Source organism: Epargyreus clarus, unplaced genomic scaffold, assembly GCF_041222505.1.
Source record: "Epargyreus clarus isolate Ecla_fem2 unplaced genomic scaffold, WU_Ecla_fem_2.2 ptg000001l, whole genome shotgun sequence".
Classification (NCBI taxonomy): domain Eukaryota; kingdom Metazoa; phylum Arthropoda; class Insecta; order Lepidoptera; family Hesperiidae; genus Epargyreus; species Epargyreus clarus.
The window spans coordinates 10,250,632-10,264,564 of NW_027332209.1; the positions used below are offsets into that span (position 1 = coordinate 10,250,632).

A 13,933-nucleotide genomic window follows, 5' to 3' on the forward strand; every position below is an offset into this window, starting at 1 on the left:
TCATTTTTTTCTAAAGTTACGGCACAGGATATGTATGTCGCAGACAAGTAGCTTAAGTTTTCGGCGCCCTATGGATGTCTTTCCGGTACGGTCGCCTACGGTTGCCCCTGTATTTGGATTTGGATGCTTAATTTTCCATGATAACCACAACATAGAAAATCCTAATGGTCTATGAGTATTGAATTAATTATTTGTACAAATAATACACACGAAGACGAACCTTAGTGAGATTTTAGGCATTATTTTGTCAAAACATATTATTTAACAAGTGTTTTCTTAAAGAATTTGTAAATTATAGAAAATGCGCATTCAATATAATTCATTAACAGACATTATCCTAATTAATGACTAAAAAGCAAGGATTTAACAAAACAGATCACATATAATTTTTGCTAAGCATATAGAGTAACATAAAACTTAAACATAAAGTTTGTAAAACACCTAATAAAATAAAACATTAGTATCTAATTAATGTACACAAATAAAACTATATTTACAAACATAATACACACACATGCAAAATTTCCTTAGAAATCAAATTAGTTTCTACGCCGATTTCTTTTCTTCTGACTTTTGAGGTTTCCTGGCGACTGTTGACGATGACGATGATGCTGCAGCCTTACTGTCGGGCTTCGCCTGCCTTTTGAGATGACCGTAGTAATTCCTGGTATATGTGGATTTACTTGGCACAGGAGGAACGTATTGTGTTCCTGCTGAGTATTCCTGTTCCGTTGATTCTTGGGTATACTGATTAGGCTGATAATATTGTGGCGAAACCGAATGCGAATTGACGTAGGACACCTTTTCGCTGTTAGGGTTCTTCAAAACTGTCTGCGGTACCATGATTTTGTATCGCGACTGGTATTTTAAAGACGGCATCGGTGTCACGTAGCTCACAGTCTGGACGCTCGCTACGCCTGGGTTTCCTGATTGCTTATACGTAAACGGCAGAACTGTAGCAATCGTATGATCTTTAGATGGATAATTTTCGGAAAGCGCTAATCCGTGGCTTGCGTCACTGTTTTGTGTCTGGTACACGTACTCTTGTGCTAAATTTTGGCTGGAATGCTCCTGGTAATTTTCAGAGTGGATTAATTGGGACGGATAGACAGAAACGGTTTGTTTCTCGTCAGTTTTCTTTGGAGTATAATATTCGGAAGAAGAAGAACTGTACTCAGGCTGCGCTTGCGATGCCTGCTGTTGAGCATATGCCGATACATCTTGCGAATGTTCATATTGCGCTGTTTCAGCTTGAGGAGATTCATAGTAAGACGCAACGGACTGATGTGTTTCTTGTACCGCATTTTGTGGTGCTTCGTATTCGACGGTTTCTTTCGCCTCTTGGCTAACATCTTGCTGAGACGTTCTATATTGAACTTGCGTAACTGGGTCATGTAAACTTGTTTGGTGTTCTATGCTCGCTTGATCTTGTTGGTATTGATGTGTAGCATCTGCTGTCTCCGGAGTTTTATATTCTTGTTCCTGAACGTAATAGGTCTGTTGCGGCTGTGCGGTTGATGGGACATATTGATACTGATATTCGTATTGCTGTTGTTGCATAGGACGTCTATATACAGATTTAGTTGCAGGTACTATGTACTTCTGCTGTGTGTAACTTAAAGGATATTTTGCCATAACAGGTTTAACGGCTGAATACTGTACACCTGAGTAGTCGGCATGAGTGTAAGCAGGTTGAACGTACGGATTTGCGTAGTGATGAGGTTCGTGATTAGAAGAAACAGCTGATTGAGCTGTGGATACAGGAGTTTGATAGGCCATAACTTGAGGTGCAAAAGGATATCCATTTTTCTTAAAGTATTGGTTGACAAGCTCTTGAAGGTTCACATTATTCAAATGCTGCGATAGAGGATAATTATTGGGTAAATTTGCATACAGCTCAGCAGTAGGATTCTTGAGGTAAGAACTTGGTATTCTCAAAACCAAAACAGGTACAACTCTTCGCTCCAAGTGTGATCCGTGAGTACGTAAATGTTCTGGTGTTAGTCCAACGCTTTGATACTGAGGATTTTTAATAAGTTGCGTAGGGTCAACAAAGTAGTTGGGCATTATTGAAGGAAATTGTCCACTCAGACCTGAAAAACCTTCGCCGTTATATGTTGTGTACAAGGTAGAAGGATGCGCAGATTTTGTGTATGATGTAGAATCGTGTGTATTGGCATTATCATAACTAAGCTGGGAAGCTGGTGGACTGTAGTCGTATCCAGCGTTCTCATCTTTTACTGACACCAATTCAAAAGCTTGTGAAGGTTGAATTTCAACACTAGTTTGTGAATGAGGTGTGTGTTTTCCATTAGAATAGCTTTGCCCATGGTTCCCAGAGTAAACGTTGTGCTTTGAAGGAATATCTTCCTGAGAATAAGGATAAATCATAAATTTTCCTTTCTCTTGTGCGGGTTTTCCGAAATAGGAATAAGAATATCCGTTGTTAGTACGGTAGCCATAGCCGAGATTTGCGTCAATTGTTCTTTTGCCTTTTGAATTTGTTTCTGTGTCATTGACAATCTCAATGGCTATTACAGCGGGGAATGGTGGTTTTTGTGTGTCATTGGTAGCTGTTTTATTTTCAGACACAGTACTGGTTTCAATTTTCTTAACATTTATTGAGGTATCTGATTTGACACCAAATTTCTCTTCAACTTCTCTCAAAAATTTTCTTTCGTCATCAGTCAATTTTTTCTTCTCATCAACAGTTGCTTCCGACTTGTACTTTTTTGGGTCAGGTCCAGCGCTTATTGTATGTAGCACGGCGCAAAGCAATATCTGAAATTGAGAAAAGAAACGTATCAAATTAGCAGCAATTACATTCTGATGCAATCTTGACATTTTTCAAAGATAATATATCGCCTCATTTGTTGCGTGTGTATAATATTTTCATTCTTGAAGTGAGAACTTTAATTAGGTAATAAATATCGGACTCCACGTTAATCTGAATAGTTGTATTAATATTCTGCTTCAAAAGTATTATTATCGTAAGCTACTTTAATATTTGCCATTTAAGGTCGATAGTCGAATTACAAAAATTATATTATGACGTCGAGTGGGTTACTTTATAACAACTTTAATGCCTACTAACTTTGGCAGTTTTAACTAAGATTTTAATTAAATAGTGTTTCATTTTTATAAACCTAATTTAGAACTAGGCGTCGTTTATATAGGCATGGTGTCATAGTTCATTGATTTATGTCTATACAAATATTAATAACATAACATCCTGTACTTAATGAGCTCGTAAACGAAAACACGTTTATGATTGGAATATTAAGCAGATATCAGGATAAGATTTATGTGTGCGTAAAATTCAACTTGTTCCTATTCACACCAAACACACCAACAACACCTAATGACAACAACAAAATGTCAAAAGTAGATAAGTGTGAACAGCATCGTCGTAGCTCGTAACTACGTTGTGGTAACTGAAAAACGTGTCTGCAATAGACTGTACCCTTACCATGAGTTTTTACGTTTCGACAAATATGACTGTTCTGGTATTTGTTTACGTATTTGCCCATACAAATTCCAATCAGCGCCCCTAGCGGCTTGTGTCAGAACTAGGAAATCGTATGGGCCAATACGTAAACAAATACCAAAACAGTCATATTTGTCGAAACGTAAAAACTCCTGGTAAGGGTCCTGACCCGGGTCTGCACTGTGTTGCTCTGTAGGTGCCTTGAGATTGTAATATTATAGTCAGTACAATATTATAATCTACATTTGGGGGAGGTCTAACCGTCAATCACAGTGATAAGTCCAATCAATCGAGGCAAGGCAAAAACAAACTTTAAGGAGCTTTATTTGGTCGTCGATAATTTATTGAAAATATAATAACGCTTGATTTTTTCGCGGACTGAAATTATTGTTAGATCGCACAATCGCGAGCACAATATAATTGATCATCCCTAGTCTACACTGTTAATTTCATTGGTTTAAATAAAACTACACCTTTTCATACCAACCCACAGCCACCCACAGTTTTCGTTATACGTGTAAATAGGCTCTAACCGAGCACAGCATGCGACCGCAGGCATTCGTTGTAAACAGATCGTTATCATATAGGCGTAACCTTCTTACATAACCGGTGTTTTCTTACAGTGCAAGAGTCACGCTTTCCACGACCTCGAGATTATGACAAATAAATAATTTCAACGCTAATTAAAACACGAATAAATTTCAACCATTACGCTAAGTATGACGTAACTACATTATTTGCATACGCTGTCGTTTCGGATCGTAATTTATTTTCAATTTTATTATAATGAAACTCATATTCTTATGTGTGAATGTTTTGGTAATCATTCAATGTGTTTTTAAATTCAAATAGTCAGCTAAACTTTTGACTTATAATGAAATTGTTCCTACTATTCAATACGTCTATGCGTGAAGGCACCAACGGACTAAGTTTATTAATTCCCACACAGAAGATAAAAAATCTTTCAGGGTTCTTAAAAATGTAGCCATTTTACTCTCTGCAGGGTAGAGATTCCAGAGACTCAATGTATAAAAGTCTTATCGAAATCAGTTTAATCATTCCAACCCATATAAACATACAGCGCATAAGACCCTTACAACTCCTTTATGCATGAACAAAGCATCCTTGTAAAATAGAGAGATCTAGACCATAGACATAGACACTTCATTACCATAAAAAAACAAACAGATTGAAAATTAGTCAGGCTTTCCTACCTTAAATGGAAATCGCTGATGACCCAAAAAAACTTGACAAACAGCTTGACCCACGCGTGTGACAAAAACATAATGCACAGTTTGCACGATGATGCACATTACGTGCCGGCAGAGTAACGCGAGATGAAAGTACGAAACGGTGGATTAAATCGACATAGAAAGGCACTAGCTACACCTACGGCGATAAGCGAGTAGCGTCAAGTTGTACAATACGCTACGTAGGTTAGATGTGCGCCGCTAGGATTTTATGAAAATTCCATCTGTATTTTAAAATTAATTATATCTACAAAATTCTAACTGTAAATCTATATACAATATATACAAAAAATATAATTGAAACAAATAAGAAATAATAAAGCATAAGATAATATAAAAATTTAAATATAAACAATGAGCCCAAATTACTGCCCCCGGTAGAGTCCTAATAATTTAAATTAAAAAATAAATGAATAATTATTAATTATTTAAAAATTATATCAAACAAATTAATCGTTACTAATATTATAAATCCGAAAGTAACTCTGTCTGTCTGTCTGGTTGTCTCTTCTTCAAGCCTAAACCACTGAACCGATTTTAATGAAATTTTGTACAAAGATAGTTTGAGATCCGAGAAAGGACATAGGATAGTTTTTATCCCGGAAATCCCACGGGAAATAGGGATGGCGATCTAAGATCGATTAATCGGAGAATCGATCTTTTGGACCAAAAATCTCGATTATTTTCATATCATAATCGATTATATTTTCTTTTTAACGCGGGCGAAGCCGCGGGCAAAAACTAGTATAATATAAAGTTTATCTTTACGAATGCAAATGATCATGATCATGATTCTAATCAAATAACCTTGCTCACGATAGTCATTATAAAGTAATTTTACAAATGTATTAACATTTGTACTACTAATGCTAACGTACATCCTACATACAATCGTACAATAATCTATAGATGCTAAACACTAAACAGATAGATATTCTTAATAACAAACAGAAAGCGGGTTTTTAAGAAACGATAATAAATTGATTTTAACTTTTTTTTTATAATATAGGAGTAGCAGACGAGTATGCAGTCCACCTGATGGTAAGTGGATACTGCCGCCCATGGACATCTAATCAACCCCAGATAGGATTAGATATTCCTACCTGAGGTCGGCCACAGATGCGCCGCTACCCCTAAGGACTAAGCTGGAACGCTTCGGAAAGTATGTCTCCCTTACCACACCCTTCAAACCAGAACACAGCAGCGCTTAACACTACTATTATGACGCAGAAATAGATGTGGCGGTGGTACCGCTACATATCGAATAGTCTTAAAGGGCTAATTAACATCTTAATATTTTATATCTTATTTACATCGTAAATGTTTCTCAGTAATTTTCTTTAAACGCAACTATAATTTAAATGATAAAAATACCTAAGCGAAATATAGTGTATCGCTTACTTGCGTCCGATACAACAGCTACCTGTGTAATAGCGGATTAAATCGACATAATAAAGAGAAAGTCACGCCGTCCACCTGGGTTGCAACACCGAATAACAAATGTTTCCTGAAGTCCCTGCAAGTTGTACGTTTAGAGCTTTAGGTAGTATTGGGTACCCGTCTAGCGTGGATTACGTAAACTAACTTTTACGGTCGTTTTCCTTGTCTACATAACCTTAAACAAAGTGTTTTATGATTAGATATAAACATGTCTTAATCAAGAAACATATTTAATGGCATATAATTGGGGTTGTGTAATTAGCGTTAAGAAAATCAAGTTATCTGTAATCGAGTACAACATGATATTTTTTTAATTAGAATCTGTTAAAGCCATACTACTATCATTAGTTTTCTGTCTATGAGTTCTTCCATCACAGATGATAATAAATTACTTTTAATTGTTTTCGTCTTAAGTATACCGATTTCTGTTTGTTAGAGAAGCCTACCTTAGACCAGTATCACCTCGTCCTTCTTTTAAAAGATATACATCCCTATAGCAACCAACTCTCCAATTCTATAAAAAGTAGTTAAGTCCAGATAAATTGTTCGGTATATAACACTTCTCTCTCTTGATTACACACTGTTGCGTTATATAATGGCTATTGTTTCACTACCACTTTCATCAAGCCGAAGTCAGAAGTAATTAGTATATTTAATGATACCTAGTAACTACCTAAAATATACCTTGAATGATTATTCAACAAAAAGAAGAAAGAAACGCCTGCTACGCCCATTAGTCCCCTATGTCGTGGGTACCATGGAAACAAACATAAACAAATACACAAACACCCAGACCCAGAAACAGAAATCTAAATTCATTATTTAATATCTGTTTGGCCGGGGATCGAACCCGGGACCCTATGCGCGTCAGACCGGTATGATGACATTTTTTATTTGCTACGCCTCGCGGGTCGTCAAAATGAATGTACGAGTATATATCTTTTACCCGACTGCCAAGAGTAAAGATTTTTGAGCGTATGAATGTGTTTATGTATGTCTTATATGGCATGCTCTGCTAAAACAGCTTGACGGATTTTAACAATGTAGTGTCGTTGGATTCGTGGAGTCGTAAGAAAAAGTATTATTTTTATAAAACAATAACAACCCTCTCACTCAACTTCCTTTTACAAAAAATCCTTCACTGTATCCGCTATCCGTCTTTGGAACTCCCTCCCTGTTTCTATTCGTTACTCCCAATCCTTATATTCCTTCAAAAATCTTGTCAAATCTCATTACCTTAAACTCTAACTGTTTTTCCTTCCTAAATTTGTGCTCTTGCTTTCAATCTTTTTAAACAGTGTTTTTTTTGTTTTTAATTTTAATCTATAGTTTCTTCCCCTTTCGTTTATTATTTGTTTATAATTATATATAAATATCTATATTAAGTATATTTATTATTTTATTATGGTTATCTTAAATTTACACTTGATTTTATGTATTAAGTAGCATTTAAAATAACATTTATTTGCACCCTACCTATTCTTTTAATTCATCCCCTCTTTAACTCCTCACCCTAAGGTTGCCTGGAAGAAATCGCTGTGTTAGCGATAAGGCCGCCTTTTGTATCGTCCTAAATTGTATGTTTTTATTTTTGTTTACTATATTGGGTACAATAAAGAATATTATTATTATTATTAGTGTAACTATGTGAAATAATTTTGTACCTAATAAGTACATAGAACTTTATCGAAATTCCATTCAAAAGTTATCTAGATCTTCGGGCTGTCTTCACGCCGGGTGTCATCTAGTCGATATTACACAAGTTCCCAAATTGAAATCATAAACCAGTTATGCAATAAATCATCGCCATTTTTAACCAAATTAAATCGCAATCGATCATACATGCATACATAAATAACACTGCACTGACGACTAAAAATAAATAAGTATGTTCAGTAAAGCGAAATATTTTATGTAAGTCACTACTTAATCTATAATTACCTTGTAAAACATGTTATTAAATACTGATGTGTAGTAATTAGTTTTATAATAACTTTCTTTGCAACTTATAACACTTGTAACAATATGTCAGCCTTGATTGATTGATAAGATGGTAGGAAATTACTTTTCTGAAGCTTATTATAGGCGTTATATCGCATATCAAAAATCTATTTTTGGATAATTGATCTAAATGATAAAAAGCAGTTATCTAAATTGTAAAAATAGGTAAAAAGGTGGTTAAAAAATAGGTAAAAACGGTAATAGCAAATTATTTTTGGATAATAGTAATTCTCCAATTGGTAAAAACAGTTATTATAACCTAGAAAAATATCAGTAGCCTCTATAAGTTATACTTGTACAATGACCTACCAAAAAGTTAGAACAATACTTCCCATCATGTTTACCCTTTCAATGATGTAACATTTTTACCACGCAATCACGATGACTAGCTGGATAAATGGCTTTTGTATCTATTCAGGTCGAATGATGTCTCCGGCCGATTTAACCCACCAAAAGCGAATAAACGATGATGCAAGGTTCTATTAACATGTGTCCAATGGCTTTCCGCGGGTACTTATAGAATTTTCTTAAGCAATGGCTAAATACCAAATAATAATGAAAATCTGAATTGACATTTCACATATATTGGAACCATTTTGCTAAGAAATAGTTTCATACGTTTTAACATTAAGTAACAAATCTGTTTCGACTAGCATTGCCGAAAATTACCCTATTTTGTATAAATGACCATTATAATATAAAGTAAATTTGCACTGCTTAAATTACGCAAATATTATGTAATGCGCAAAAAAAGATACCACCACGTATTTCACAGGGGTTATTAACGAAACACTTTTACATTGGGACAATAACATTTTTTCTTTGCAACTTTCCGCCCGATTTAATCAATATTTTCGCTACTCGCATCTCGCATGTTTTAAACAAGTACCTAATATGAGGTCGCTTTTCATACACGACTATTGCATTTATCTCATGCTCATCAAATTGTATGGAGTTTCAAAACATACATTGCAACCACAGGGCACAGGTGACATGCTAGATGCTGTACGAGTGTGTGTAATAGTGCTTAACAAACGTCTAAAATATATTTGAGTTACAAACAAAACCATATTTGCTTTGGTTGAATTTTCCTCATACATAAGCTTATGTTGCTTTGGCAGTGAAAATCTCTTTTGTATATTATTTTTTGTCATAATTTGCTTCTTATTACTTTAGTTACTTGGTATACTTATTATCAAGAATTAAAAGTAGTTATCACCCAATTTATTATCTTTAGCAATTATTAATAAAATTGACAATTCGCCACTGAATTGTAGCGCTACCAATCCATACTAGGTCAGTATCGTATTGGAAGTACCTGCGTTGGATAGTCATGAGGGCTTCCCTCCATTGGTGAGGCCTTGGCTTGACCCTATTCACAAATTTTATATTAAGAAGTAGCAACGGATTTCTTTATTAAAATACTTATGTATATTAAAATACTTATGTAAACAAATATCAATTAACTGAACCCAAATGTTTACAAATTGTTTCCAAATAAATGTTGTGAACTCTTTCATTTGTGCAAGATGACAATTTAGTATTATCATCACATTTTAATATTACGTAGCACACATCCGAGTATATGTAACATCGTATCTTGAAATAATTTAAAAGTAGCCAGTCATCAGAAAGATTTCATCAGCTCTACATTACTTATAACGACTCTAGCACGTCGGTCATCAACACGATATACGATTTATGAGTGAGGAATAAATTAAGAGCATTTCGTAATGGTATGCAAAATTTATGAGACAATCTAAATTCTAGTAATGAGAGGAATAATGCATCCTACATGCGCATTCTTGTGGTCAAGTTACACGAATTTTTATTTGAAATTTTCGTAATAATGGCATTTTCGGATGTCGGCTGATTGGGTGATTCTTTATGAATTACATAAAATGTTCTCAGTATGCAATATATCTCAAAATTAACAAGAACAAAAACTAAAGCTATTAAATTTTGGAAGTTACATCTTTGATTTTTATAATAAGAAATACCCTTACTTTTATATGTTAATATTTTTTGCAATTTTATTACATAATTGCACAGTCAAATAATGTAAATAAATTAAAGAATGCATGAAATTAACTTGAAATAATCGTTGCAAATGTTCTAATTATTTTGTTAAAGAACATTTTAAATGAAAATTCTGAAATAGGTATTTTAATTCTGTGATAAAAAAAAATACATTTAAACTGTGATCTAATACAAAAATTAGTAAATCAGTTTAAGCAACATTCACATGCATAATGTGTTATATGAGCTATCTTAATTATCTTTTATGTGGTATAATAATGGACGATAATTGTTTCGTAAGTACTCTACTTACAAACAATTATAATAAAACTGAAATTAGCATGTACAATCCCTTCCTTGTGCAATTTATGTTATAATCAACATAAGTATTAGAATTGTATGTGCACGCATCTGCATTAAAACCACATTTTTTAGAATCTTAAGTATACGGAGGCACATAAATGTCATTTTTTACATTTACACCACTTACTAAAATGATTTGTGTACGCATATTTTGGTCAAATAGTGATATTTGAATTAGTTTTTTTAAGAACGTTTCCGATACGATTGAATTTAAAAAAAAATAGATTAGATTTGAATCATAATATGAACAACAACAGTAATATATATTTAATTAATTATAATTAATTAATTATAATTAATTAAATACAATTAATTATAATAGTATTTATACATAAAATAACAGAAACTATAAACAAAAATCTGAATTTATTCAAGATTGAGCAGGCCCTTGAGTTCAAATTTTAAATTACGATACATTCAAAAGTGAATGCAACATAATTGATATAAATATTTTTAAAATGACGAACCAAATTAAAGAAAGGTCAATTAGTAATACCCTATACCTACGCGCTAACAAAGGTCAACATGTTCAGTAAAAGGAAAAAAGTGTTCTTGCTTCGTTATCGCTTTTCATTACCGCTAATGGTTTAAAAAAATCAGAGATTTAAGATCCGAGAAAGTGAGGCTAAAATTCGTACTACGAGTTGCTGCGTACACAAAGCATTTTACATATTTTTCCCCATTCCGTTTATCACTATCATAATAATCTCTTTTAAAAGGAAATATAAAAAACGGGCATACTTACAGCCCATCTATTGTAGTTACACCATCTCTAGTATTTCATAAGGAATACTAGCTGACCCGGCAAACGTTGTGTTGCCATATAAATAAAAAAATGTTAAGGGTGAACAACCCTTATCACTTCGGGGTATGAAAAATAGATAGTAGCCGATTCTCAGACTTACTGAATATGTATATAAAATTTAGTGACATCGGTAAAGCCGTTTCGGAGGAGTACGGTAACTAACATTGTGACTCTTTTGCCTATGCCGGAGAAACGCCAATGTGAAGGAATACTAACTAACAACGTTTGCTATTTAAATGTAGCTTCTTTCAACTTAGGCAATTTATAGTTTTCCATTATTTATCATATCTATAAATATATGAAATAACGTCGGAATATGTTAAAATGTGCGCGTTTGTCTGTAAATTTCATAATTTGTTCCGTGTAATCTTCTCTGTATAAATTTTAGCAATATTGCAAATGGTTCTATATACATATAGTTGATATTTTACATAATAACTTGCACAGTTATTAATATATTCACCATGCTTAAGTTTTAACTGTCAAATTTAAGCTTATTAATACCTCGTTTATCATATTTTAATTTGATTGACTGTCTAGTAACGTTTTTACGTTTTTAAGTTTTTACAAGAATGACTGTTTTTGTATTTGGTTACGTATTTGCCCATAAATTTCCAATCAGCGCCTAGCAGTCTGTATCAGAACTAATTGGAAATGTATGGGAAATACGTAAACAAATTTAAAAACAGTCTCTTTTTTAAAAACGTAAAAACTCATACTAAGGGTCCTTTTTTCAAAATCATATTTTAGAACGCAAAACGACTAGTTGCTTAACTGAAGAACTAAAGTTGCTTATTTCATACTTTTTAGACAATTAAAGTTTAACGGAACCTGACTCTACGGAAAGAAAACGCATTTCCACTACAAAATATTTATAATATGAATAAAATTTAGGAATACAACTTTCAAGTAATTTGCACACAAAACCTGATAAAGTTAAAATACGAAGGTGAATAAACATCAACTGCATACCAATGCATCAGTCTCAATTTAGGTTAGTGTTAAATTAGGACGATCGAAAATCTAGACAGCTGTTGGCAACCGGTGCAAGAAAACCGTTAAAATACCGCTTTATACGACTTTAACAACATAAACATATTAATGAGTATTAATTTATATTTCTCATCAATAAATTGGTTTTGGACCGCAATATTATGCACATATTCGATAATAAAACTCTTTCTAGATCAGAATTGTTATTTCTGATTACTGTGTTCTATTTTGGATATTATAAAGATTCGTTCAGGAGAGCACATGTGTATTATTTATGTAATGAATTTATGTTACAGTTTAGTTATTATAGTATTAGTTATCATTTGAATTGACTGATGTCGGGCGGTAGTTACACTTGACAGCTGTGGGTATATTACACATAAACATTATATAAACATCTAAAGTTAACTTAACCTAACATTTCTATTAAATTAGAAAGCAGAAACCAGAAGCAGTACAGTTCATGATTTAAGACCTAGCGATCCCCCGCGGCTATCTGCGGAATTCCATACTTTGTTTCCATCTATCGCGAGCGAAATCTCTAGAGTACGACTTTATCGCAAATTCCATCACAGTTCGTGACATTGGATACAGGATTACAGATGCAAATGCCATTTACTGGTAATAAGATTATTAGAAGACTGCCAAGAACGGAACTTATATAAAATAAGCAGCTATAACCCACGAACACTTGACCTCAATCGTTCAAACACTTTTGCTTTACTTTAAACGACAACTTCGGATCAGATTTCCGTCAATCCGAATTTACCGTCATTACACATTAAGAATTTTAATTGTATTTACCATATATAACCACCGCATCTTGGTACCCGTAAGCCTGGTCACTTCTGTCAAAAGAAAACAGTTCGTTATCAACACGTCACTTCACATCACTAGGTAACACATGGTACTGGACAGATACCTGTATTCCTGTGGCCGGTCGGGTATGTGCAAAGCAATAAGACCGTGAATCACTATGTTACCTTCTTTTATACCTCGGAAACGTTCTCGCAAGATGCGCAGAGTCTCGGCGGGTCCGAAAGTACTCACACAAGCGACACTGACCTACGCGACGAATTTGGGTGCACACTTTCACTGTACTTCGGTTGTCTCGACGCCAAATAACAAGAACAAGTCTGAAGAAAACTGGAATACTGGAGAATAAGCTGTATGCAGTCTTTAACCATTCCTAATCACCTATGTTATAGACTTCCTAAATATCTATAAGGAATCAGAACTACTTGTCGTCGCAGAATCGACGTGCGTTGTTTATAAAGTTCATATAATAACGCAAACACGTCCTATATATCTATCTATCTAGTCAAAATTACACTAATCAATTGTCTTTCTTCCCGTGGTTCTTGTAGAAGGTACCTTAGAAACTAAATCCAGGCAGAAGCATGTTTCGCAAAATTAGTTACGTACATAACGTACAACCAAAATTTACAGCAACGACAAGATTTCCGAAAACCTTTTACGTATTACAAAAGGAGACGTACAAGCACCGTACCTCTAACATACGTATACCAATATTTGTAGAATTATTTCAAGCGATATTTTGTGTCAAAAAATATA

General features: G+C 33.9%; 1 protein-coding gene across 2 annotated transcripts; it reads right to left on the reverse strand.

The window, feature by feature from the left end:
* Window positions 1-362: 362 nt before the first annotated feature.
* Window positions 363-13,390, reverse strand: LOC140745718 (uncharacterized). Of its 2 annotated transcripts, XM_073077710.1 has the most exons (3): window positions 13,281-13,390; window positions 13,163-13,206; window positions 363-2,781 (listed from the first exon to the last, which is right to left on the reverse strand). In XM_073077710.1, the coding sequence occupies exons 2-3, from the start codon at window positions 13,178-13,180 to the stop codon at window positions 547-549; spliced, it is 2,253 nt and encodes a 750-aa protein (XP_072933811.1). In that variant the 5' UTR covers window positions 13,181-13,206; window positions 13,281-13,390; the 3' UTR covers window positions 363-546. The 2 variants fall into 2 exon arrangements, with proteins under 2 accessions (XP_072933811.1, XP_072933740.1); XM_073077639.1 differs by lacking the exons at window positions 13,163-13,206; window positions 13,281-13,390 and adding an exon at window positions 4,702-4,840.
* Between the last annotated feature and the right edge of the window lie 543 nt (window positions 13,391-13,933).

Bases quoted from the DNA above. Each gene is read 5' to 3' on its own strand.
- LOC140745718 (XM_073077639.1), bottom strand. From the start codon at position 4,800: ATGTGCATCATCGTGCAAACTGTGCATTATGTTTTTGTCACACGCGTG. The intron at 2,782-4,701 runs GTAGGAAAGCCT...TCTCAATTTCAG, and splicing joins ATCAGCGATTTCCATTTAAG to ATATTGCTTTGCGCCGTGCT.